The 27520-nt window shown below is 42.9% G+C and overlaps 1 protein-coding gene and 1 long non-coding RNA gene across 2 annotated transcripts in view; one reads left to right on the forward strand and one right to left on the reverse strand.

Annotated features, from left to right (window-relative positions):
* LOC308478881 lies at positions 1–27174 on the reverse strand. Its single transcript, XR_013987349.1, has 4 exons — positions 27004–27174; positions 20129–20183; positions 16864–16994; positions 1–3879 (listed from the first exon to the last, which is right to left on the reverse strand). It is a non-coding gene; the product is annotated as an uncharacterized lncRNA (long non-coding RNA).
* Positions 16297–27520, forward strand: part of AK5 (adenylate kinase 5) — an 88303-nt gene continuing 77079 nt past the window's right edge. Inside the window, exons 1-2 of the mRNA XM_081009000.1 lie at positions 16297–16644; positions 25469–25655. Coding sequence (XP_080865126.1) covers positions 16585–16644; positions 25469–25655 — 247 coding nt within the window. The 5' untranslated portion in view covers positions 16297–16584. The remainder of the gene's footprint in view (positions 16645–25468; positions 25656–27520) is intronic.

The following is a 27520-nucleotide window of genomic DNA, read 5'->3' on the forward strand; positions in this document are numbered from 1 at the left end:
ATTTGCACAGGGCTTCTGCATCTTTAACAGCTGTGGAGAAGAGGACATTTCATACCATGTGCAGCTTGCAGGGCAAGCTAGCCTCTTTCACACTTGAGCACCCTAATATAGGGGGCCCCAGGGCAGCAGTAATGATAAATGAGGGCAGAAATGAGGGCAGGAATGTTGCCTGAATGGGACAGCAACACTTTTAAAAGTGTTGGCACTGGCACTAGGAGAGGCTGGTCATCACTTCAGGCAGGAAAACATCTTGGGTGACAATGTTCAAGAGCATCTGTTGTTCAGATTATTATATTTAAAAAGCAAACCAATGCTCTAAAGATAGACTTATGTAAGTTAAAAACGAATATGGGATGTTGGCAAACAATTCTAGATAGTGATTAAAAACAAGGGTTATCAGCAAGAGGGTTAAGAGTAGGCTTGCTAGAATCTTACATGTGTTTATTTACTTTAATGCACATAGAAACACACACGTCCAACTATTCAAGAGGTTTCAAGTGATCTCTGAGACTGCTCTGATTAATACTGTAATACTTGTCCTCTCTGCATTTTTCTGGAGGAGAGCCCTTCTGGGCAGCCGAGATGAAAACTGCTTGTTTTGATCTCATGATGTTGCTCTGAAACAGCACATATACAAGAGTTGCTGGGAACGATGGAACAACACTGGGAAGCTAGTGAGTGGATATTTAGCACAATAATAGAGAAGTGCAAGAAACTGATGAAGTGGATGCAGAAAATAAAAACCATGCCAATCAGAGTTGGAAATTGATCCACTGAAGAGCTCTACCAATGGTATAGTTACATTTCCTACCTCAATTCACATATTTCCTCACGGAGGTTGCAATTGATGAAAACCCACCTGCTACCAGTTTGCTGAAACTACATCCATCTCAGGTGTTGTTTCTTGTTGCTTCTCTTCAACACCATGTAATAGTGCATAGGGTTCAATTGCCATAAAGACTGCAAATAGTCAACAACTTGTAGCTACAAGACACATGTCTGACTCCCTCTGTAATTATTTCTGTGGACACCATACACCCACCCAAATAAACTGATGATTAACAAGAGGAATCCTAATCATGGCAAGGGAACAGTGAGGTGGAGCAGAACAGTAGTTTGACCATGGCATCCCAAGTCCTGTTGATCATACTGGACTGGATGGAAAGTGTGGGGTGGAGACCAGTACATCTCTGCCTTGTCCTAACTTCCTCCAACAAGAGGATAATATTGCTTGGTAACTGATCTCAACAAACATCTATTTTTGTTGCAACGAAATGAAATATCCCAAAATATTTCCTTTTTTCTTTCCTCCCCACCCCCTCTTTTCCTTTCTGGCCGAATCACACATTTCTTTAAAAGTATGATTGTAGGTGTGCTGCTCCAACTTTTAAGCATTTTCCGGTTTAATTCAAATAGCAGCACAATCCTCCATACCATCCTCTTAATACAAAATGCATTCCATTGAGCTACACTGGACTTGTTTCTGAGCAAACATGCATAGGATTTGCACTGTAAGCCTTAACACTTTACTGAAAGTGGGCCTTCACAGTTTGTGATCTACTAAACCACTGATGGGGAATCTATGAATGCCACATAGGCAGTATGCTTTTAAAAATGGTTTAATACACATGTCATACATTAATTTATAGATAAATCAAATTAAACCCATGATTGATCAATATTTCTTTGTCAGGCAACAGTCCTATTAAAAAATCCTTCTTTTATAATATGATGCTGGGGACACTGATGATGGCCTCATTATTTTCTTTATTGTGTGTACTGTATACAGATGTAAGATTTAAATGGTTATTGCCTGTTTTTGAAAAGACTGTCTATTATTCATGAGAGTGTACATATTTAGGGTGTATGGGGTGTTGGGGGAAGGGTAGTACCTCTGGTGGGGGACACATTGTGCTCCTTCTGGGGTAGTTTATCCACCTTTGGTTCCCACCCTGCACTCAGCTCTCTCACCTGTGGCTCCTAAAAGCTGTCAGCGTATGATAGAGGCCAGCCACACCCCGAGAAACAGCTTTGACCAACTAGCTCAGGGGTCAGCAAACTTTTTCAGCAGGGGGCCGGTCCACTGTCCCTCAGACCTTGTGGGGGGCCGGACTATATTTTGAAGGGGGGGATTGAACAAATTCCTATGCCCCACAAATAACCCAGAGATGCATTTTAAATAAAAGGACACATTCTACTCATGTAAAAACACACTGATTCCTGAACCATCTGTGGGACAGATTTAGATGGCGATTGGGCCAGATCCGGTCCCTGGGCCTTAGTTTGCCTACCCATGAACTAGCTAAATCAGCTAAGGCAGCCAATGGGTCTCAAACCCTCAATGTGTTAGGGACTGTCTTTCAAGACAGGTGGATGACAACTGAGTGCATTTTTGTGCAATTTAAGATCCTGCCATCACAAGGCATGTGACATTTTTTGCCTAAGTTTTGGCCAAAGTAGAGGCTAATTGGACAGAGCTGGAAGACTTTATAGCATGGCTTTCTTTTTATATAATTTGATTTGCATGATTACAGGAGTCATTCGACACCAGCTTTTGGTGACAGATGGGTGATAATTGTACATGGTGTATGTACTGTATTTTTATTTATTTCATAGCCTATTGAATAAAATTAATTTATTCAGTAGGGTCAATGTTACAAAACAAATTTGTTAACTGGAGCTGTGGTTGAGATCTGGGTTAGATGTCTTAATATAAATTTCTTCATAATAAGAATACATGTTTTAAATCCTTTTTGGAAATATATTTAAAATGGAACAAAATGAATAGGAAGATTGAAATTAAGTTATTGATTTGGTTTATTTATCAAACATTACTGTATATGCATATGCTGTTTATATCTCTTTTGTGTGAATATGGACGATCATAGCAACATACAAATGACATACCACAAGCCTATTCTTGAATCTTCACTGTCACAATCAAATTGGAGAAAGATGAAAAACATGCCCATCAAATCCTATTTTCAAAGCCCACATATTCTCTAGTGATTTGGTTTTATAGTCTCAGACCATAAGAAGGCTGAATGACAGCTAAACCACTGTAACAAGTATAAATATGCTTTCCCTCACTTTATCATTTGTGATGTCTGTTCAACTTCTAAAAGAAACAAAAACATACTATTTGGAGTTACCTAACACAGTTTCACATAATCAATTTTTGTTTGAATTCCATTGAATTTTAGAAGAAGAAAAATGCCCACAATGCTATTTTCAATTAATTTGGTGGGAGATTTCACAATAATTATGTAAGAATATGTACTATTTCTGTTCCAATTTCTTGATGTGTGGAATTTGGGAACCGGGCTAGGGCAGGGACACAAAGTTGGCAGGGGGTGGTGAGATGTACAGTCCTGCTTCAAACCATGAGTGCCATAAGTAAGCATTGTGCAAATAAAGCTAGTGTCATAAGCCCTGTGGCTCCATTGGGCTCAAACATGGCTTGCGTTATGAGCTGACAGGACACCAAGGACAGAGAGGAGGATCCTGGTAAGGTATACACACTGGGACAAGCTGAAGATGGGGAGGGGCAGGTTGGGGACTTACGAGGTACTCACCGGACAGCAGAAGACACTGAGGGGGCAGCATGGACAGTTCAGGGGAGCCAGGGGGAGAAGACACATTACCAGAACCAGAAATACCCCCCATCTCCACAGACACGGTGGGCTCAGGAACATCAGGAAATGCACTCCAGGAGACTGAGGCAGGCAAGGGAACACAGCTCAGCCACTAGTGGACCAGGTGAAGGTCATAGGACTCGTTAGGTCTGGGAGGAGATTGTGGATTAGGTTCAGGGCAGGTGAGGATCACATGCTTCATCAAGTTGAGAAGCACAGGTGCTCAGCTGGAGAAAACTCTGGTCTGTAAATTTATCAGGACAAGTTGTTTGTTGTTTACTGTAGTAATAATTGTGTTCTTAAAATTTATCTTCTGTACTATGAAAATAAATAAAACCATTATTATAAAAAAAAATTGGGTAAGATTAAAGGGAAGCAAAGCAGAAACTCTTTGTCTGCTCATCTTTCTCTGTTAATGGACCACAGCTTGGCTGCTTCAAGAACACTGGTGGACTGTGACTTCAGGACTGACCCCAGGTGTCCCAACACAGGTTCCTCTGCAGAGGTGGTAACCTGACCTTACTAATTGACTTTGGACCTTGCTTGTTGCTTTGGACCTGGACTGGTACCTGACTGGACTGTCTGACTAGTGTTGTCTTTGGGACTGTGTGCACTATCAGGACTTACCTCTGGGGTATTCAGGGGTTCAGAACAGCTTGGCAGACTCAGGTGGTTGAGGAGGATGAAGAGGAAGCAGGAGCAGAGGTGAATTGTGGGAACTGAGGATGGCTCCTTTCTGCCCCTCCTGTGGAGTAGAGAGCCTCTTTGGGGGCTGAGGAGGGCAATGACCAACCACTGGAGGTGGCTTAGTGGGAGGTGGCAGAGGCCGAACTGGAGTCAGGAAGGGAGGGTGCAGCCTAGTCACAGAGGACCAAGTGCCACTCCAGAGATGGAAGCAGACTCACCCACCAGATAGAGTGTGAGCCTATGAACCCAACATTCCTACAAGGTAAGAGTCTGATGAGAATCTTGTCACCTTGTCTTTAAAAGCTTGGCGAGTGGGGCATGAAAACTCACTGGGGCATCTTTATTGATTCCACCCAGTTCTTAACTGCTTGCCCAACTCCTGGACTACTGCTGCTGCTAAATTGTGCTGTTCCTTGCCTGAAGAAAGATCTCTGTATACCTCCCAAGTATGAGCTTCTGTTGTCGTGTTTTGGGCAGGAGTCATGACAGCTAGACTAATACTGCAGGTAGAAAGCTAGTATTCCTTCCCTTCCCTTCCCTTGCAGTGCATACTGCAACTTGTGAAGAAGGTCCTGGGTATTCTGCCCTGCTTTTGCCAGCGAGTTGAGAGTAGGTTGGGCTGAGGAGTGCAAGATGGCCTCCTCCACTTCCTCACATCCTCAAAGTCCCTTCCCACCTGGGCTGCAGGAGTGAGGAGGAGGCTGGTGGCAGCAACTAGCACATAGTAACACCCAACAGGCAGCATTGCAGGGCTATTATGCAGCAGCGACAGAGGGTGTGTGAGAGGCTCTCCTGAGCACCCCTCTACTTTCCCCCCACAACTTCATGTTGCGGCATCATTACTTGAGTGTTTCTCTGCCGATGTATCATGTGACTGGCTGCTAGGGAAGAAAAACGCATACTGTACACGGTCAAGAACACAGGGCTGGTTGCACAACACATTATGTAGGAGAAACTGGACTGGGGGCTGCCATTTGGGAATCTTCCTTATGTTCCTGTAACATAGTTCTGCTGTCAACCACAGCATCAGAGTCTATTCTGCTGGAGCAAAGGAGCTTCACACGGAGACTGCAATATGAAATCACTGGATTTTAACACATAAAGTGTTCCTGTGCCTCCACTTGTGGATTGAACTGTGACAATGGGTCATTATTTTTTAGCACATTATATGTGTTAATTGGTTTAGCAATGACAGGACAGCTGTGTCCTCAAATGCTGCTTTGGGAATGACCACTGTTAAGTATGTAATTATCACTGTCTGTCCTTTCTTGCGTTTTGTTTCCCTCTGGTGTCACTTTTCACAATCACCCCATCCAAGTTCATGAATCTGATGAAGTAGACTGTAATAAACTTGTCATAATATATTCTACAATAAATTAGCTAGTCTTTAAGTTGCCTCAAGACTCTAATGTTTTTGCTCTAAAAGACTAACATGGCTACATGGCTAACATGTTGTGGTCTAAAACATCAGAAGACAATAGCTAAGAGAGGCTGAATTAGAGTATATAAATCCCAATGGATTTTGAATGCATGCTTCTACAGAGGCAGGTCTCTGCAAATATAAGATTTCTCAAGACAGGATCAAACTCAACAGGTTTCTGTTTTTCCAAGGTGTGACGAGCAGAATCATTTGACTCTTAATAACATTACAAACAAAATCAAATACACTTATTTTAAAGAATATTAACAACAAAATGGAAGAAGCTTTCTATTCTACTAAAAACTTGAGGCGCATTTCTATTCTTGTGCTTTCTGCTCTTTTGACTCTCTATTTCTCAGTTTCTGGCAAATGTCTGCCCTGCTCCCATATCACAAAAGACAGTAGCAGAGGCTTTTACTTGTTACGTAATACAGTGGTACCTCGGGTTACATGTGCTTCAGGTTACATATGCTTCAGGTTACAGACTCCACTAACCCAGAAATACTACCTCGGGTTAAGAACTTTGCTTCAGGATGAGAACAGAAATTGTGTAGCGGTGGCGCAGCGGCAGCAGGAGGCCCCATTAGCTAAAGTGGTGCTTCAGGTTAAGAACAATTTCAGGTTAAGAACAGACCTCCAGAACGAACTGAGTACTTAACCCGAGGTACCACTGTAGATCTTTATTCAGGCATGTACTGGTATAGGCTCAGCAGAAGCCACAGGGTCCAGAAGTCATCATTCCAAAGTATGCGAGTAAGACAAGAGATTCAGAGCTGAAGGAAACCAATGACAATGTCTCAACAGTTGTCACACCCTTCCCTTCCAGCTTTTAAAGCCGGGGTGTGGTGAGACTTAGTGACAAGACTATACCCCGCCTCTCTGACTGCAGGAAGAATTCAACAAAGCACTCTCATTCTGCCAGCACAAGCATTTCAGCTTGCTAGATGAAACAGTCTCCCCTCTCCTTCCTCTGCGCACTGCTTTGGGGGTTCTCCCAAGCCCCCCCAAGCCAATTTGTAGCGGGAGAGGGAAAGCCTAGTTGCACTAGCAGAATTCTGCTAGCAGAACTTGTTAGTTGAATCTGTAGAGGCCGATCGGACCTCAGGGGCATAGGGAACCACTAGAAGTGGTCCCATCAAGCAATCTCAGTGATCAAGGTGGTACCATCTGGATGGGCTTGCCAAGAAAGGCAGCTTTGAAAACATGCTATTAAATAAATATCCAACCACCAGTTCAGCCATATTTTGTACATGCAGTGGTGGCCAGTCCCCATTGGGACTGGCAGGGCATAAAGCAAGAAGCCCACAGTAAGTGGCACCAGAACCAATGATAGGCAGAGTCAAGGAAATTTAGTCGTCCCCCCCCCCTTTCCCACCTGCTCCCTGCTGAGTTCTAGAAATGTGACTGAGCCTAAGGAGGAGGAGGCTGACAGCCACCTTAGGTTGGTGGATCAGTGCCCCATTCATCCTAATGAGGACACCATATTGTCCTTCACAGCAGGCACCACATTGTCTCAGGCAGCCTGCTGGAGAAGAGAGTGCCCTGCCTACTTTGATCTACATGGAGAATTGCCTTCAGCCAGGTTATGTTTTTAACCGAAAATTGTCTGTTCTCTCTCATACTGAGAGGTTCTTTCTCATCACAAGCTGCCTGATCCTTCTAACGGGACCAAGGGCTGAATCTAGACACGTCAAATAAGCGATTCAGTTAAACATGTTATAAACTCATACAGGGAAATCTGGTAGGGAAAGACAGGACTCCATAGCACCATATAAAACATTTTTTAACCAATCTAGCTGAGCCCAAGGACTAAACTTTGGACCTTCTGCAGGCAAGGTTGAGTGGTATCTTGCATAGCTTATTCCTCCAAGGTACTCTTTCTCTTCTGAGGTCAGTATTGGTCACCGCCACCCCTGACATAGGACAAGAAAAGGGGTCCTATTTACTTTTCTGGAACCCATCTGACTAAATTCAACCATCTGCTTATTTTTCCTGTCCTTTTCCCTGAAGCCCTTTTAAAGTCTTGCTCTGCTTCTGAAGCTAGTAAAACATCATTCACAGCATGTTGTCAGTATGACCCATTTCTGCCACCACTCTCCAGTGGACAGTTTTCTTTTTGGGTAAGATCTGTTTGATGTTCTTTATATAGATTTGTTCCCCACATAGCCTTCCCCAAGAGGTAATTGTGTATCTGCAATGGGTAGAGAAGAACCACACCCCACTGGAGCTGAATCAGATAGGATTATTATCTTTTATTTGCATTAAGAATGAGGATTGTGCTTCTGGAGCTGGTCTTGAGACAATCCGAGTATATAAGTCCACACTACAGAACTTGAACCTAAGTCTCGATCTTGTTCACTCATCTTATAAAATCTCCACAAGGATTGTTTCATAACAATATACTAAAACCTTGCCCAAAGAGTTTGAAAATAAACGAATACCATTTGGCCATATGGAAAATCTAGAACACCTGTGAGAAGTTTGTTGAGAAACACTCTTATAAATGGTGTATTTTCTTTTTAAGGTTGACAGATTTCATCTTAGTCATCGTCATCTGTCTGATTAATTTGTTACTTGCAAATGAACTGGGCACAAAGTGCACTTGTATCCAAGTTATGCATTTGAAGGCACTTTTTTTGGAATAGAAGCATATGATTCAGCAAGTTCTTCTGAGAAGGTTTCACATAATTATATTTTTTTTCACAGAATCTAAACTTACAGACTTGCTCACTCTAAGTGATTACATAAGATCCTGATGGAACTTTACAACAATCTGGCCTAGCTCTTGCAGAGGCAATGTTGCAGAGCTTTCACTCTCTGGTCTGATGCAGAATTCTGGGTGCATCTGCATCTCTCATTCAAGTCTTTTATTATCATTACTCGTCCTTCTTTAGGAGTGCAGAATTGAGCTACCTCCTCTTTAGCTTCACAGCAACTCTGTGGAGTAGCTTATTCTGGGGGGAAAGTGACTGGCCCACTGTGCCTTGAACCCAGAGTTCACCAGTCAATGTCCAATACTAAACCACACTGCCTCTCTCTCTTTGTTGTTTTGCATTGTTTAGGCTGCAAAATGGTGGTGAGATATGTGTCTAATTAAACACATAGTCTACCTGTGCACAGACTATTAATAAATCACCCACAATTTCCTGTTGATATTCCTCGGAGACATTTGCATTTAGTTATTTTCCTTCTTAATGGGGGAGCCTGGATAGCTCAGTTGGTTAAGAATGTGGTGCTGATAATGCCAAGGTTGCAAGCTTGATCCCTGTATGGGACAGCTGCATAGTTCTACATTGCAGGGGTTGGACTAGGGACTCAGCTATATTAGTAAATAAAGAGTGATTTGAATGCGTTATAAACATGCAACACCAGGTGGCGCCACATAGCAGGAAATTTTAAAACATGATTTTCCATAGGGATTTTTTTCTTTTGTTATAACAATCTAATTTCTGACTTATTCATAGCATTTCCCTCCCTGTGTTTAGATCCACCCTAGATGATCCTCAGGGTCCCTTCCAACTCTATGATTCTATGATTCTATTTATACATCCTAGACCCTGAATATATTTTGTCACAGCCATCCAGTTGCAGGTGCCTTTTGGCAAGTTGTTTGGAAGTGTTGTGCTATTCTGTTATTTAAGTGTCTCTGTGTCGTCTTTTAAATTTTTAAACAAATGTTTTGATGCACATTAATTTGGAGGGCTATGTTTACATAAATACATTTTGTTTGCTTCTGTGTCCCTCCGCTTTTTGGTCCATGTGTGTCTTTCTGCAGTGCTATTTCTCATGGACACAGATCTGTAGCAGTCATATGAACTACACGAGGAAATATTTAATAGGGTTTTTGTGGCTCTGTGATATCTCCATACAGATTGGCCAGAGGGTGTTGCCAGAGGTTTAAAAGTTTATGCTTTAAAAATATTATTTCCCTGAACAACAAAGCTGTCTCTACAGGTGACCAGCTCTCTTACTTGGCCTTGAGGATACTGTCCAAGAGTCTAAGAGTTGACATTAGAGCTGAGGGATACAATTCCCAAAGGAGCTATGTTGGGTGAGCGATTATCTCAGTATTCAGGAAGCCCTAATGAGGACACACATACAGTTGGGAGACTTTTCATATAGGTAAACTGCACTTGCTACTGCCTTTGCTATTACTGGCTGCCAGAATATTTATATAGACACATACCCACAAAAGTGCTTGCACTTAGGGTGTGTGTGTGTGTGTGTGTGTGTGTGTGTGTATTCTTGGGAGGAAAATGCATTTACTTACCTTATATAAAACCTTACATTATGTAAAATATAAAACTTCCTGCGAAATGTACATGAGAAATGAGCTTATCTGATATTCAGTTGCAAACCCTGGTGTGTGTCCCAGGTTTTTTCCTTTTCTCTCCCTAAAAGTGTAGTACTGAATGCAGTTTTGCTACCGTCAAATCCATCTTCTTCCTTGCTATGAGATGGTTTAATACAGCCAATAAGCCACGCCTGGCCATGTAGAGATCACTGGAACTGAACAGATTAATGAGCTCTTGAGACGCCATATTATAGCAAGATAATGATTTAGCTGAAGTTTTTGGATCACACCTTGGAGAACTAAAGTATATTTAAGGCCTACTGCTGTGCTCCCAAAACTGTGGCATGTGAGGCGAAGCAGAATAGTCTGCCGTATTTGGCAGCACTAATGATGATGGCTGCAAAGCTGCGGCCACTACAAACCTGCTGGGTTTTTATGAATCTGGCCTCTGGTACTGGCCTGGCTGGAGATGACTGAAGTCAGACTTGGGAAAGACACATATGGCTTGAAGAAGCTAAAGAGCCAAGAAATTTGGCAACAATGTAAGAAAACATTTAGGGAGGAAGAAAAACAGATAGCCACTGGTATATGTGGTTTTAATGCATAAGAACACAAAAAAGCTATTTTGGATCAGACTAAACATCCACTTAGTCCATCCTGTTTCCCTCAACAGGACCTGAGCCTAAAATGGAGGGTCTGACAGCATTAGCACCCTAAGGGCCTTGCTTCCCTCATAGCCACAGCCTTGGATTCAAACAGAAATCGAACATCACTCTAACTCTCTCTCCAGCTTGCTGCTTTTTCCTCTAACTCACATCACTGCAAAACTCTCTGCCCTCAACTCTGGCTTTGTCTTTCTAACTACCTGCCAGTTGAGGGAGGGGCCTCACCCATTTCTTTGTTCCCTTAATGGCCCATTACCCACAAGATTCCCACATCAGGAAACTAGTGTGGCTCTCTGCATACAGTCTACTCCAGGGGTCAGCAAACTTTTCCAGCAAGGGGCTGGTCCACTGTCCCTCAGATCTTGGGGGGGGCAGACTATATTTTTTTGGGGTGGGTGGGAAATGAACGAATTCCTATGCCCCACAAATAACCCAAAGATGCATTTTAAATAAAAGGGAACATTCTACTCATGTAAAAACACGCTGATTCCCGGACCGTCCGCGGGCCAGATTGAGAAGGCGATTTGGCCAGATCCAGCCCCCGGGCCTTAGTTTGCCTACCCATGGTCTACTCGTTTTCCCCAAACTCATAACAATATAATTTCTGAGGTGAGGAAACCAGAAAAGTATGCAGCATTCCAAATGTGTCCCTACTATAGATTTGCATTATGATATTGTCAATTTTATTCTCAGTCCCTTTCCTAATGATCCCTAGCATGGAATTTACCTTCATCACAACAGCTGCTGCATACTGAGTTGATATTTGCATGCTTCTCTTGCATCTTACTCTTATTATATGTACTGATCATTTTTATTTGGAAACAAAAGCGACAGAGAGGGACCCTTGAGACATCCATGTGATTTTACTGAATCTCTTGAGCCTGAAACAACACTCTCTCCCCTCCAATCCCCAAAGAAAACAAATTAGCAAAAGAAAGTATCAAACAGCACACCCCTACACAAATCTACATACTCAAAAGTCCCATTGTACTCATTGGGGCTTACACTCAGTTATAACTGTGTGTAAGTTTGCAGGACAGATCGTGAAGTTGAGGCTCCAATACTTTGGCCACCTCATGAGAAGAGAAGACTCCCTGGAAAAGACCCTGATGCTGGGAAAGATGGAGGGCACAAGGAGAAGGGGACGACAGAGGACGAGATGGTTGGACAGTGTTCTCGAAGCTACAAACATGAGTCTGACCAAACTGCGGGAGGTAGTGGAAGATAGAAGTGCCTGGTGTGCTCTGGTCCATGGGGTCACGAAGAGTCGGACAAGACTAAACGACTAAACAACAACAACAAACAAAGTTTGCAGCCTAAAGGGTGGAAGAGTACATATTAACATTAGGAAAAATCAAAGGCTCCAATAATGAAGAAAGCAAGGAAGAACACCAGCTAGTATGTGAGACGTTGACATTTGTCAAAAAAGACTGCAGGAAGGTCGGCTGGGTACAAATGTCCACATCGAGATAACAAGAAACAGAACACCAGTTAGAGACAGTCAGTATTGGAAGATGATATCAGATACAGAGTGCAGTCTAGCTCTTCAGCATTGGGTAGGGACTGATGCCCAGGGCTGGAGGGGAGGGTGATAGGCTATTCTGCTTCCCAGGGGTGCTGCCAGATTGAACAGATGTTTCTCATGCACATAACCTTTTTCCAGTATCCGCAATACATTACTTGCATAAAAAGGCCAAGCCTGCATGAGTTCTGGATTTAACCTTTCTGGGGGAAATCTGTTAAGTTTAAACAAACATACAAACAAACAAACAAACAAACAACTGTTGCCAACAACCCATTTACAATATTAAGCCTTCATTTCAAAGCACCCCAAGTTACACCCAGCAGATGAGCAGAGCTATTTCAAATTCTCCTCAAATTCAAATGAGATTGCAGAGAAGACGGATGGTGTTATTTTTTTGCATCCAGACTTTACAGTGGAAGATGTAGGGCTGTGCCTGAACTAACTTTCTCAGGAAGGGAGACAGAGGAACTGGGGAAATATTGGTGACTAGAAGCTTTATTAACAAATTAAAAACTGACTCTTTGCCAGGTCTAGATGGTATTCACCTAAGATTTCTTAAAGAACTAAAATGTGAAATTGCTTATCTCCTAACAAATATATATATAACTTGTCTCCAAGATCAGCCTCTATACTTGAAGGCTGGAGGAAACTGGCAATAGAACACCAATTTGTTTTAAAATAGAAAAAGACATCTAGAAGAGATCCAGGAAATTACAGGCTGGTTAGCATAAAGTCTGTTTCAGGAAATCTGGTGGAAAGCATTATTATACAGTATATAGAATTACCAAGCCATAGAAGAACCAGTATGGCTTCTGCAAGGTACGGTACTTGCTAACCTTTTAGAGTTCTTTTGAGAATGTCAACAACCATATAGATAGAGGTGAGGCAGTTGGCATTGTGTACTTGAATTTTCAAAAAGCTTTTGGTAAATTACCTCACCATAGACTCCAGAGTAAGCTTAGCAGTCATGGAATAACAGAAGAGGTCCTCTTATTGATCAGTAACTAGTTACGGAACCAGAAGAGAGTAACTAGGTAGTTCTCCCTATGGATGGATGCAGAAAGTTGAGACATTGAGATATGTCCTTTTAAACTTGTTCATTAACGATCTAGAGTTAGGGGTGAGCAGTGAGGTAGCCAGGTTTGCCGATAACACCAAATGGTTCATTAAGGATATTATAAAAAGTGATTGCAAGAATCTCTGCAAAGTGGGCAAATGGGCAGTAAAATGGCAAGTGTGTAATTCAAATGTAAGCAAGCGTAAAGTGATGCACGCTATTGCTCCTTCAATATGTTGTGAGCCACTTTGGCCACAGTTTTGAGGGTAAGCGGCATACAAATTCAAATGACCAGTAAGTTCAGTGGAGTTTACTCCCAAATATTTTTAGCAGGGGTGGAGGACCCTTTTGAGCACAAGAGCCACATTCTATCATGGACAACCTTTGGTGGCCACATGCAAGTGGTGTATGGCGCCAGAGGCAAAAGTGAGTCCTGCAATGGTTGTTACTCTAACCTTTGTACAGTAACTTACATTTCAGCTATAATAGGCTCCTCTCCAATCTCCATCTGGGTAAGTAAGAGGCATTACCACAGTTCAAGAACTCATTCCAGCCAGGCAAAAACTCTTGAGAAGGGCACAGAGAAGAGGTGTGGCCTGTGCATTGGTGTGACCTGCAGAGTGTCTTAAGAGAGCTCCAGAGGGCCTGAGAGATTCTCTACCCCTGGAGTATAAAACTGAAGCCCATTTCCAGGGAAGGACCTGGCAGCCCTTAAGTGTCATGGAAATGAGTTGGCAAAGAAAGATTCTAGAAATCATCAAATGGCACTGTTCATTTTCATTACTGTGAAGTCATCTGGATTTGGCTCAAAAAGGAGGCAGTAATAGAAAGAAGCTTGGATGAACACTGGTTTGGTCACATTACAAACACAGATAAGCCAGAGAGCCTGACTGTTAGGCAAGAGAGGATGAAAAAGGCCAAATGAATATGGACTGAGATAGACGGATTGATCTAGAGAGCAAAGCTAGTCAGGACTTGGCAAGTACCCTGTTTACGTTAAAAGGACAGATGGTCATAATGATGATTTCATTCTTTTCACAAATGTATTTTCTAATGCTTCAGGATAATAGCCAAGCTGTCTATGCATTTGTGGTTATGAGACCAAGATTTTAAAGAAAGGTCAATTTTCCTTTTAAGGGGGTATTTTTACTTTCCTGAGGATGTCTCCTGTTAGTTGTCGCTGTAAAAGGGGCATTGCATTGCTAGAATTATCCAGTCTAGAATGTCAATTGTTATGTTGATCTAGCTAGACATATTCTGCATGCTTCAAGTTGCCATATATTTCCCAGCTGTTGTTCCTGATATTTTTGGATTTGGTCTACAGAGAGCTTCAGCATTGTCAGACAAGCCCTTCACTCTGAGTGTCCCCTGCAAACAATAAAAGATCACACTATGTGATCAGAAGATTAACTTGCTATAGTGCCAACTCCTTAGAATGCAGATGCACCCTCCATCCGGATGAGCAGTGTGCATGTTGATCAGAAAGGGGGGGGAAGGAACACCAGTGAATTTTATTGACAAAAACAGAACTACTGCTATATAAATTCTAAAGGTCAAGATGTAGCATCTGAAAAGCAGGAATTGAATTTGCTTCTGTATGACAACCCTTTCTGTCAGATTTTGTTCTGAGAAAGCTACATGAATCCCCATGATGGTTGATCAAAGTATATATGTGTGTGTGTGTGTGTGCGTGTGTGTGTGTACTGTACACACACACACACACATACAGACACACGCACAAATATATATATAGTATGTCCCACAAAATACAGAAGGTTTTGGACTTAAATAAAGGGAAGTTCCACTGCAACTTTTTGTATATGATATTAATTTCCCAATTATCAGGACAAGCACTTTGGCCTCAGTCATTTATTCAGTTTATGGTCTTAACTGGGGCTCTGTAGTACATACTCCCTGGTCTTTTCACTGCATGCAAAGTTACTGTCATCTGATTATCACTAGTCAGGGTATCAAGGGCCTTATTCCCAGCTGAAGGAAACTGACAGTCTGAGAGAGGCAGGAGGAGCAAGGGAGATGTTTGCATATGCCTGTACAATATGTTGGCTTGGTATGAGAGTTGTAGCAGGACCAAGTATGGCATAGAAAAGAGAAACTAGCAGACATTCAGAACGCACCTTAGCTTAACACCATAACTGCTCCTTGGGAGCCATCAGGGCTGTCAAATCAGAGGTGACTGTCAAATATGGAGGTGATTTTGGGTCTGCACGCGGTAGGTCGTCTTGTCCTCTTGCCCAACAGAAACGGGCGTATTCCTAAGTTTTCCCTTAACTTGGCCAAATAGCCCTTTGGGCGTTTAAGGGGGGGCAGTAATCGACGTGGGGGCAACATGTTAAACCACTCTTCCTTGCGCGGCCCCGATCCAACTATCCCTGCCCTGCCTCCGTGGCGGCTTTTGAAACACACTTGCGACGCATTTATATAAAGGCCAAACGTACATGCTGAACCAAACATAGTACTGTACCAGAACCTCAGCCAATTCCACGTGGGCGATCATTTCTGGCCGCCGTTTGAGAACCCATCGCCCTTGTTTCTTCGCCGGCTCCTTCCTCTCTCCACCTTGTCCGTGCGCGCTCACACGCAAACACACACACACACAGAGAGAGAGAGAGAGAGAGAGAGAGAGAGAGGGAGAAGCGCCTTTGGAGCAAAGAAAACTCAGCTCTGGCGTCTGTGTGTGTGTTTGCGAGAGAGGAAACACTGAATTTCTTCAACTGTTTCGCCCTTAAACTTGGTGGGGGGTTGGGGGAAGGGGGCTCCGCTTTAGGAAAGACTTCCTGACCCTCGCAGGGCGCACCCCAGTCGGTTATCTCGGACGACAAGCTTCCCCTGGAGATTGTTATTATTGATAGTACTGGCAATTTGTTCAGGGGACACCACGTGTGCGGTGGCGCGGCGCCTCGGAGGTGGGCTTGCACACAGCCGGGCGACATCGTGCGATCCGGAGTCACCCCCCCCCTCCCGCTCCCCGACGCCTTTCCAGCAGCAGCAGCAGCGGCAGCCACCCACTCCCGCCACCCAGCACCACCCAGCTTGCCTGGCGGCGCGCGGGCTGGGCTGCGAGGAGAGGGGAGGTGCTGGCTCAGGCTCCGTCTCTTCTCCCTCCTCTTCCTCCTCTCCGATCCCCTTTCCCTGCGGGAGCGAGCGCTTTGCAAGGACAACGAAGGCTCTCGAGTGCGGGGCGGACGAGGCGAAAACACCCGCCCCCTTCCCTGCCCCGCGGTAAAGCCGGGCAGAAGCGCCCAGCAGCCAGCCAGCCATCGCCCTTTCTCCGCCAGGAGGCATGAGCACCTGCGACGCCAAGGAGTATCTGGCCAAGAGGGAGATCCCGCAGCTTTTCGAGGTAAAAACCCTCCTCGCCAGCCGGTGGACCCCGGCAGCCGCTCACCTCTCGCCTCTGGGCGGAGCAAGTTCCCCCGAAGTCTAGGGGAGAGTCACAGGATGGAGAGGGGGGGGGGCGAGGCTGTGGGATCTAGGGCAAGGTGGGAGCACACGGAGCAAGGGCAGCTGCCCGGCATATTGAAGGGGCAAGGCTTGTTTCGAAGGGAGGAATGTCACTTACTCCAGACTTCGCCTCTGACCTCTTTCACCTTCTTCCTGCACAGTTTTCCAAGATCTAAAACGATGGTTGCGGTCTTTTGCCCCTTCCATAGTACCGGCTGGGCATTCGTGATTTGGGCGACATACGAGACCCTACAGGCAGAGGGGGGAATTGGGGTAGTTAGTACGGCAGGGGAAAAGGCATCCTCCTACCCCTGTCTGCTTGTTTTGGGTACCCAAATAGATGCCTTCGCTTACAGAACAGATTGTGCATCTTCTCAGCCCCCTGCCTGCTTCCTTTTGCCTTGCTCACCTAGCCTGATTCTGCGGAGCAGAGAGGAGTTAACGTTGTCCTCCCACTCTACTTTTAATGGATCTGGAAGCTTTCTTGACTCCGGTTGCCTTGGCTCCTCTAGCTGCTTGTAAGGCAGCATTGATCCGACCTTGTGAGATGTGAATATGTGTGGAATTGGTGATCAGAAAAGCAGGAGGCAGGAATGTGTCATCTCCCATGGCATTCTCTGAAAGCTCTACATATCTTGACTCCAGGGTGAATGGATGGAGCAGTCAGTGGAGATGCTGCTGCAGTTTATTTTCTCCTAGGTTGCATGCCTCATGCAGCCATGAATGTTGCTTCCTGTGATCAAAACTGTGATATTTAAAAGGGAACATGATTGGGTAGCTAAAGTGAAAAGACAAAGTCAGTTGCTTGTGCTACTTGAGACCTAAAGGGATTTGGTCTCAAGCATGTTCATCTGAACATTTTGGCACACTTAGGGTCCCAGTCTCCATTCCAAAGAGTATTTTCACTGTCATTGCGTCAAATCTGTTTAATGAGAATTTTTAACCATAACATAAATTCTCCCTTCCCTCTGCTGGTGTTTACATTTGTCTCATGGAATTCTTACTTTAGGGGATTCTCTAAGAAATATATCTTTCTTTTCAGCAAATGACTGAAAATACCTAAGATGAATGCTGCATTTGTGACTTATTTAAATGTTTAAATGGGTTAATTATAATTAACCCACTTGTAGTATCTGAACATAACAGTAAATCACAAATGCTACATGCAGAGAAGTTTAGAAAACTGTAAGATGTTTTTATACAAACACTATTTTTGTGTATTAAGTTATAGATTATAAATAGTAAAATTACTGGTAGAATAGTTTTGGGGAGTGCAGTCCTATACATGTCTACTCAGAAAGTAGATCCATTGAATTCAATGGAAAGTGTGTATAACAGTCAAGCTAACACCCTAATCGTTTCAAGGTGCCTATGTTATTGCTATGCTATTGTTATGTTATTAATCATTATACAACATATCTAATATCTAAGTATCTTACAATCTATATTCTTGCTTGTTGTCACAAAAAAATCAGTATGATAGGTCACTCTTACTCCCATTTAAGCGTTATAAACATGAGGCAGTGGGATTACATGGGAGCTTTTGATGTTTGATACAGAAGGACTAAATTTGTGCCAGGACAACATAGTTTCTGCTGCAATTAAAAAGATGATTCTACTATGTACATTAATTCATGCAAATGAAGGACATTTTGATATATTTGCTTATTTTGCAAATATCCACTCATTATTTGTTCTCTCTTCTGGTCATAGAGAAGAGTGAGAAACTAAGTAAGGCTCTACAGACTTGCCCAATAGTTATCTTGCTCAATTGTCTTACTATTCACCTATGCTTCTGATGTTTCACTACACTTCCCCCACACTTTCTCTACTGTTTTCAAAGCTGTAAGACACAGGTGTGGAACCCAAGATCTGATCTCATACAGGCAGGAGTGGAGGGAGCCTTAGGTGGGAGAGAATGGAAGTAGGGATGGGAAATGGGAAAGCAGAAATAAATAGAAGGATGGAAGGAGGAGGGAGGTATTAGCGTAGACCTTTGGCAAGAATGGTATGTTCTTCCTTTGGCATCCTGTTGTGCTGGGAGGAAGAAGGGAGGGACGGGGAGACTATTCCCCTCCACACACTGCTGTAAGGGCTGGAAACTTTTAAAAACCAATACAAACAGGGACATTGACAGGATGTTGACTTTTACACTGAACAGCAGAATGTGCACAGGTTTGTTCATAATAAAGGTAAAGGTAAAGGTAGCCCTGCCCGTACGGGCCACTCTTGCCAGACTCTAGGGTTGTGCGCTCATCTCACTCTATAGGCCGAGAGCCAGCGCTGTCCACAGACACTTCCGGGTCACGTGGCCAGCGTGACAAGCTGCATCTGGCGAGCCAGCGCAGCACACGGAATGCCGTTTACCTTTCCGCTGGTAAGCGGTCCCTATTTATCTACTTGCACCCACCCGGAGGTGCTTTCGAACTGCTAGGTTGGCAGGCGCTGGGACCAAACGACGGGAGCGCACCCCGCCGCGGGGATTCGAACCGCCGACCATGTGATCGGCAAGTCCTAGGCGCTGAGGTTTTACCCACAGCGCCACCCGCGTCCCCTTTGTTCATAATAGTTAGCATGAATTGTTATACAGATTTGACATAATAATTTGACAAGTTGCATTGTAGCAATCAAACTGTTTTGGCTGGGATGTGTGTGTGTTCTTTCCCCTCCATCCCTGTGTCTATCTTTTATTTTCTGCAACATACCAACTTCTTATATACTTTAATGCAAGCTGGTTCCATAGTGGAGGAGGATGTTAATCAATGACGCAAGTTAAAACTTTTTTTAAAAATTCAGTTTTTAAAATTCTCTTTGATTAGCATCATGCCCCCACATTTTGAATTTGTTGCCCAGGATATAATATCTCTCTCTGCTGGCAGCTGTCATCTGGAGATTTGAAGCAACTCTCATCTCGCTGTACCATCTGAATTGAGAAAGACAGTCTAAGTGGTGAATTGACGTCTGCAGACACTCATGGTCTGGATGTGGGTCAATGAACTAAAACTGAATCCAAACATGAATTTTGTTTGGGGTGGGGGGCGGCCTCAAAGACCAGGAATTGGTAGGACAGGCTGTTCTAGACAGGCATTCCCCTTGGAGGAACAGATGTATAGCATGGGGGTACTTGTGGGGTCATCATTGTTACCTGAAGCCCAGGTGACCTCAGTGGCTAGAAGTGCTTATACTCAATGTCAACAAGTGTGCTGCAGTTATCTATACACAGGTAACTTGTAGGTTAGACTATTGTAATGTGTTTTATGCAGGGCTGCCCTTGAAAATGGTCCCAAAGTTACAAGTGATGCAAAACACAGCAGCTAACATATTATTGGGTGCCCTAGAGGCCTTGCAAGTACCATCAACCTGGAAATAATTGTACTGATTACCTGTTTGTCTTCTGGGCAGACAGAAGGCAGGACAGCAAAAGGAAAAGTAGGCTCCCTGGCGAGCTAGAAGGGAATATGAGAGAAAGGGGGGCAACTATACAGATTATTATTATTATTAGATGGCTTTCACACAAAATGTGTCTCAAAGGAACCAGCAAATTAAGCTACAAATAATATCAAAGGCATTAAAACCACATTTTAAAAGTCATAAATGAGAGAATATCTTAAAAAGGTAATGCATCCATGTTATTTATTTATTTATTTAAAGGCTTTTATAAGCCACTTAATATTTTAAAAATCTCTAAGCAGGGACAAATCCTACCCACCCCACTACAAGATTAAGCATTACAGATAGGCCAATGCGCTCCAAATTAACAACCAAATGCCTGGATAAACATAAATGTTTCAGCCTGGTGTCTAAAACAGACAGTGATAGTACCAGGTGTGCTTCCCTGGGGAATGCATTCCCCAAATAGGGAGCCACCACTGAAAAGGCCTGTTCTCATGTTGCCACCCTTCAGTTACCAGCATGTAGACAACAGAGGTTAGGCTAAGCCTGTCTAGATAGGCTTGCAGCTGAATCACTAGCTAAAACTGATGGAAGACAATTTGCACCATCTAGGCTATTTGTGCCCAGAATGACAGTAGTGGATGCAGAAGTAGTCCCAGGCTTTGCACCTGCTCCTGTAGTTGGAGAGCACATCTACCACCACACCTGCAAATGTAAAGGAGAAATAGAGCTGCATGTCATCAGTATATTGCTGACAGTACATCCCAGATCTCCATATGACCCCACTCCATGACTGATGTGGTCAATGGGAGACCCCCGCGGGACCTCACATTGGAGCCAAACAACAACATCCCCCATTTTTATCAGTCATGAGAAGCAAGGTGCACAACTCATTGTCCAAACCAAGCACCTGGTCTAGCTGTACTAACTGAAACTCATCCAACACAACAGGGCTAAGGAATGCTTTGGATCCCTTTTAGATTCATCTGCTTAAAACCAGAATTGAGGTCCCGGCAGATGCAAACGATTTTATCCTCAAAATGCTTTGCAAACAAGTCACAGCAGGCCACTGTGTATTCTGCACCTCCTTTGGACCAGAATGTTCTGATGGCAGACCATCCTAATAGGCCCTCACCTTTGTGGTGGGGGAAAGCTGCTGAAAGCCGAAATCTCAGCTGGAGTAGATCCAACCCACCATTAAAAAGGACTGATGTTGCAGTCCCACCCACAGTGAGACCCACTTTGCCAGAATTCAAATTGCTGGCTGGCGGGATCTCCTGTCACACCATGCAGCCGGCCAGAGATTTCCCAACTGCTGGCTCCCAGCCAGATGTTGCTCCTGGGGTGCTTGGGCCCCAGCACTGCTGGCCCACAACCACTGCCCACCCCCATACCATGGGAGTGGCCATTACTATCCCAGATTACGCACTTTCTGCCCATTACAGACAACCAGATTTAGAGCGTGGCCTACCACATGCCTTGGGCTGACCTTTATTTGTTATACACAAGATACACCATAGTTATATCTTATGCAGTGTTTATGGGACAGATATATTCTTTGTACATATGAGAAGACGTTTTGAACTTTAAAGTGTAAACTGTTCTTTTGAACTATTCCGAAGAGGCTTATTGTGATACCGCCCCTTTAAGACTGGTTTATGGGAATGGGTTAGAACCTCAGAAATAATGAGCTTACATACAGCTGTCTTCCGATAAGGCTTCAAGGCCGGTGTCACAAGGTAATTGGGTGGTCTAAGTTCCCATAAACCTGGATTGGTGGGAGCTCTTGGCAGCCAGCCAAACCGAGGTCTGCATCTATTTGGGCTTTTGACAGCATCTTGTTCCGTTGCTCAGCCTAGTGAGATTTAAGTAAGTGTTTGTTAATTAGTTGGATAAGTTAGTGTTTGTTGTCTTCTTACCTTCTGAGCTATTTTTATCTGTGTAATTATTTACCTTTATCAGTGTAATTATTTCTACAAGAGAGGTTTTCTCATAGGGTTTTGTTTTAGTAAAGTTGGTATATGATTTTATGAAATTTGGTCTGGTCTGAGTTCCTGAACACTTTAATTTTGACCATGCTTTTCGGACCAAGGCTGCTACAGTGCTATGAGTAAACCTGCCAGCTTCAGTTTTGAGGCTACAGCAGTTTATCTCTACTTCACAAAACTGTAACAGTACAGCAGTTATGTAAAGTGGTTGTTTAACAGATGTTGCCACATCATAAAAATGCATTAGGTTCTTCAGGTCACATATTTCTGGAGTTGCACATTTTTCTCTGTGTGGAATTACAGAGCACACGCATTTACCATGGAGTCTTTGTTTACTATGACAAATAGTGTGATTTACAAGGAGTTTACACATCTGTTCAATTGGACAAATTGGCCTTATGTGAAAAGATGTCAGTAATACGCAACAGTTTAATTATTTTACATCATGGTGACTTGAGCAAAATAAATCTGGGCTTACTTATCACTTCTCACTGTTTACTGTACACATCGGGGATGTTTATATTTCAAGAACACCCTGTAGCTGTGATTTTAAACATACTTAGACCATTCAAACATTCAAGAAAAGATTTTGGCACTATCCACCAGGACCATATTGCTTTGGAATGCAAATGAGGAATCATGTAATTGAATTATGTCTCAAATCAGAAAGCCCCTGCATGTGGAATATTTACTTGATTGGGAAGATAATGAACCTATTCATTAACGTATTTATCATCCACATTTTCATAAAATATATCAATCAGCAAAAATAAAATCGGCAAAAAAGCATCCATGAAAACAACATTAAAAACATCAAACATAAATGATGCAGCATTCCCCGTATTAGAGGAAGAATCTAATATGACAGATCTTTCAAATACAAATTGCCAGCTGCCTTTTAAAGTGGTATAGCCTGTAGCCTACAATACTACATGCTTTTTAGGGAACATTTGTGTATTTATTCATAGGAAGGTGATGTGTATTGATACCCAAATCATGAATTTCACAGAATTACATGAGTAGAAGAGATCTAATGAATCATCCTGCTAGGATATTCTTCACCAACATTCATGAATTCATTCAGTAACAGTGGGGTTTTAAAAATAAATAAATAAACAATGCATTTACTGTTATGTGGAGCAGATGCTCTATAAAATGGGTATAATTTACTGTGTCATTGGTGGGTGAAAAATGAAGTGAAACAAATAGAAAACATCCTACAATTTCCATTTATTTAAAATACTCTTCCAGGCATCGAGCAGGGCCATAATGATGCCTTTAAGCAGCTTTTGTTGTCATTGTGATCAGTTACCAATATGTCTGCTGAATCTAAATATAGTCATAATTCAACCTATTGAACTTAATGGGTATTACATTTATCATGACTAAAGTCCCATTGATTTCAGGGGGCCCACTAGGGGCGCATTGGAAGATGGCTGACAATATCATCTCTCCGACCCACACGGGGTAATTAAGAGGCTGTTATGGGAGTAGGCAGCCTCCCTTGTTGCCCCAAGGAAATGGGGAACACTGCCCTTGCCTGCTGTGCCCATAAATCACCCCCTAATTCGAAAGAAGGGGGTGAGGGCACTAGGCAGAATGCCCCCGTGTGGACCTTGGCTCTCCTGGACGCTGTCTCTGATCGCGCACTAGCTGCAGCAATTTGGAATAATTAATTACAAAAGAAGCAAATGCACATATTTCAAGTGAAGAAGGGGAGTGAAGTCTGCTAATTTAAGTGACCTCTGCGAAAGAAGACGACGAGTTGGAGAAACAGGAATATTTTACGATGAAGATACACCAAAGGCTGGGTATGTTGACAACGGGACTGAATGGGGGGGGAACCTTTTTTACTTTCCTTCTATGTGATTTACAAGAACCCCTCCTCATTAGAATCGTTGGTTGAATTGACCCAAGCAGGATGATTAAGGTCTGTGTGGAGATAAACTTTAACCAAAAGTGTGCTTTATGGAGATCGAGAAGCAATAAGAGCTTTTGGAATGGTGCAGCAATTAATTCGGAATCGCCATCTTGCCAAAGGATTTATAGCCGGGAGGAGGAACGGACTTGTTTTCAGACTGCATTCCTGGTGAATCTCCTCAGAGGTTTTGAGAAAGGAGGCAGATTGGTGAAGATTAATGACGCTAAGACTGTTTTGATGTATGGAAGTGATGTTATATGGAAAACGTCTGGATATGGCTACTGGATAAATAAATAAAAATATCCACGCAGGATTACAAACTGTTCTAACCAGCTTGTGGAGACTATCAGAGGTCACAAAGAGAAAGGAAAAAGATATGAAAATAACAAGAGATGTGGAAAAACAATAAGAAAGGACTGGATAGTACTGTGAACATCATAAGGTTAGATTTGTGGACATTAAAACAGCAGCAAGAAGCAAGAAGTTGATTGGATCCCCTTCGGAACTTGAAATATGGGTACCCCCAACAAAAATTTAAAATTCGGCTGTGTAATTTGGAATTTATGTAATTTGGTTTGATTTGATGTGATTGGTCGGTTAATAAAAAATTATTCTTAAAATAAAGTCCCATTGATTTCAGTGGTTCTTTTCTAAGTGTGACTAAGTAGGAAAATAATCAGGGAAACTTATTCCATAACAATATAGAAGTCTTGAAAATGATTTGATATTCTGTCACCAAGTGCTTCAGTATATAATACCACATGTATAAATTACCAATGTGTATTACTATCTGGGTGGGGAAAGCAAATGGGATTTCTGAATTTTTATTGTTTTGTGCTTCAGCAATTTTATGAACCTAACAAAATATTGCACATAAGCTTTGGGGCATAGATTTAAGAGTTCAGCTGTACTGAGTTGGTTGAAATAAATAAATAAATGGGGGAAACGAACTCATTTGGCAATTTTGTACCTTAGCAGTGGTCCTGTAATACGCTAATCTACAAATTGATTCAACTGGTATGTTTGGATTGTTTCCAAGGCAGTCCTATTTAAATCAGTGGCATTTAACTTGCTTAGCTTTGTTGATTAAGAAGGCCTATGAGTACAGTTGACCATGCAACTATACAATGGTATGTGTTCATTGGAAGCGTTGTTTAATGAAAAATGTTCATATTTCATGCTTTTCCTAAAAGCAAAAAGCAGCTAATCAAGTTTTCATGTGCAGCAATGTTATGTTTTCATAAGTCACACTTGTAATTTTAGGAGGTTTAAACCTGTGCAATTTCTTAAGTTTGCCATAAAATGGAAACCTGAAATAACAGGAAAAAATGGGATTGGTATGTAACGAAGTTAATTGTTAGACTACAATCATGTTTTCAACTTCAGTGGCTTATAAATCACTTTGGGGCATTATGTTTCAGAGTTTGCTGAATGGATTAATGTGCTACAAACCCGATGATCCAGTCGAATACCTGGAAGGTTGTTTACAAAAAGTGAAGGAGCTGGGAGGAGCAGAAAAAGTAAAATGGGACACTTTTGTCAGTCCAGAAAAAAGGACACTACCTTCACTGAATGGCAGCCAGTCAAGAAGATCCTTTTTGAGGAATGGTAAGATTTATTTATTTTTGTATCAATTTTATGTTTCAGCTTGGATTCAGGTGACAAGCTGAGTAGAATGGGTAAGCCACACACTGTATGATTTGAAGATGGTAGTGATGTGGGCGCATTGAACATTTGTTTAATGCTTTATTAGCGCATTAATTAATTGTGATGTGATCATGATTTGCTGCCTCGTGGCTTCTGTTAGTGATATGTGGCCACATTACATAAATGGGAATCACACCAAATATAAATCAGTCAACAGCTGTAGAAGGATCCATCTTCATTTGAATTTTGATTCTAATTTAGATTTATTGCTGAATAATCTTTAAGTAGATAAGGCTGTAATTCTATGCACTTATTTGGGACTAAGCCCCATGAAACAGTGTGGGCCATATGAATAGGCAGGAGTGGTGAGCTGTGGCTTCCAGATGTTGCTGGACTACAACTCCTATTATCCATGACCATTGTTCCATGCTGGCTAAAGCTAATGGAAGCTGGAGACCAGCAATACCTGGGTGGGGGACGGGGGGGGGCAAGTGAGTGAGACCTATGATTTCTGTAGAAAAATATGCCAGATTTGTTGGAATTCCAGTTGAATGGAACAGTCTTTACAGTTGGAGGAGGGAAATAATGTTCCTTCCTATGTAGCAACTCCCTCACAATGAAAAGACTTATAATCTGCTTATCTTCAGTTGACTGGCATTGACCAGTCTGAGGAATTGTGGTGCTTTCTAAAGTTTACTGAAGTTGTATAAAGAACAACTTATTTACGATGGGCAAAAATGCAGAAATTGGAATGCTCTGAAAAGCCTTACTAGTGCCAAACATAACAAACAAATACAAGCAAGTGTATTTTCTCAGAAATACCCAGTGCCTAGTCATCATATACAATAACCTGATTGGCATTGCTGATATAATTAATATGGATTAGTTAGAACACCTAGAAAGCTGGGTATGAATCAGCTTGGATTTTAAGCCATTCCAAAAATCGGACTGGGATAACATACAATGTCTATACACAAAGGATACATAAGGAAAGTACCTAATTATTTTGCTGTTGTAAATGTTCCTATAAAGCTACTAGAATTCTATGCAATTTCTTGCTGTAGTTTTTCCTAAGCAATTAAGGCATGTATGCAGTAATTAGATTGCATACAGTAATTAGATTAAAATGTACACATAATGTCTGAAAACAACAACTCTGGTATGATGTCTTAACATGAATTTAAAATCAGACTTACAAAATAACTGTAAGAAATTTATCAGCCTGCATGGGTTTTAAATCTGCCCACCTGCCTATATATGCTACATGTGATTCAACAGCTTGAATAATGGGATTTGGCAAGCTGCTTACCCAAGATGAATTGTTACTTGCTGTAGACCAATTTGCAAGGTATATCTATAAAAGTTTCAAATAGGTAGCCTCTTACTTACTAAACAAAACTGGAAAAATGTATTGCCTTAATGTGCCAGTTGCTTGAAGTCCATCTAGGAAGCCCAAAATAGCAGGGAATTAATTTGCAGGAAACCAGTGGCGTAGCGTGGGGGGTGCCAGGGGGGCCGGCCGCACCGGGCGCAACATCTGGGGGGGCGCGCTCGCTGCCTCCGGAGTCGCCGAAGAGCCTCGGGCGCAGGCTGTAGCAGAGCCCCATGTCTCGTGGAACCGACGAGCTGTGCGCGCGCCTGGGCTGAAGGTGTCCGGCAGGCAGCGGCTCTCAGCCCCGCGCGTCAGGGCCGCGGAGGACGTGCCAGGCAGCCCCTCCTCAGAGCCCCGCCTCCGCTGCTGCTGCTGCAGCTGCTGGGCCATGTTGCATTTTCCTCGCCTCTCTGCCTCCCTCCTCCTCCGGGCAAGCGGCGTGGTTTGGGCGGCA

The sequence above is a fragment of the Podarcis pityusensis genome (assembly GCF_964106645.2).
Source record: "Podarcis pityusensis genome assembly, chromosome: 6".
Lineage (NCBI taxonomy): Eukaryota > Metazoa > Chordata > Lepidosauria > Squamata > Lacertidae > Podarcis > Podarcis pityusensis.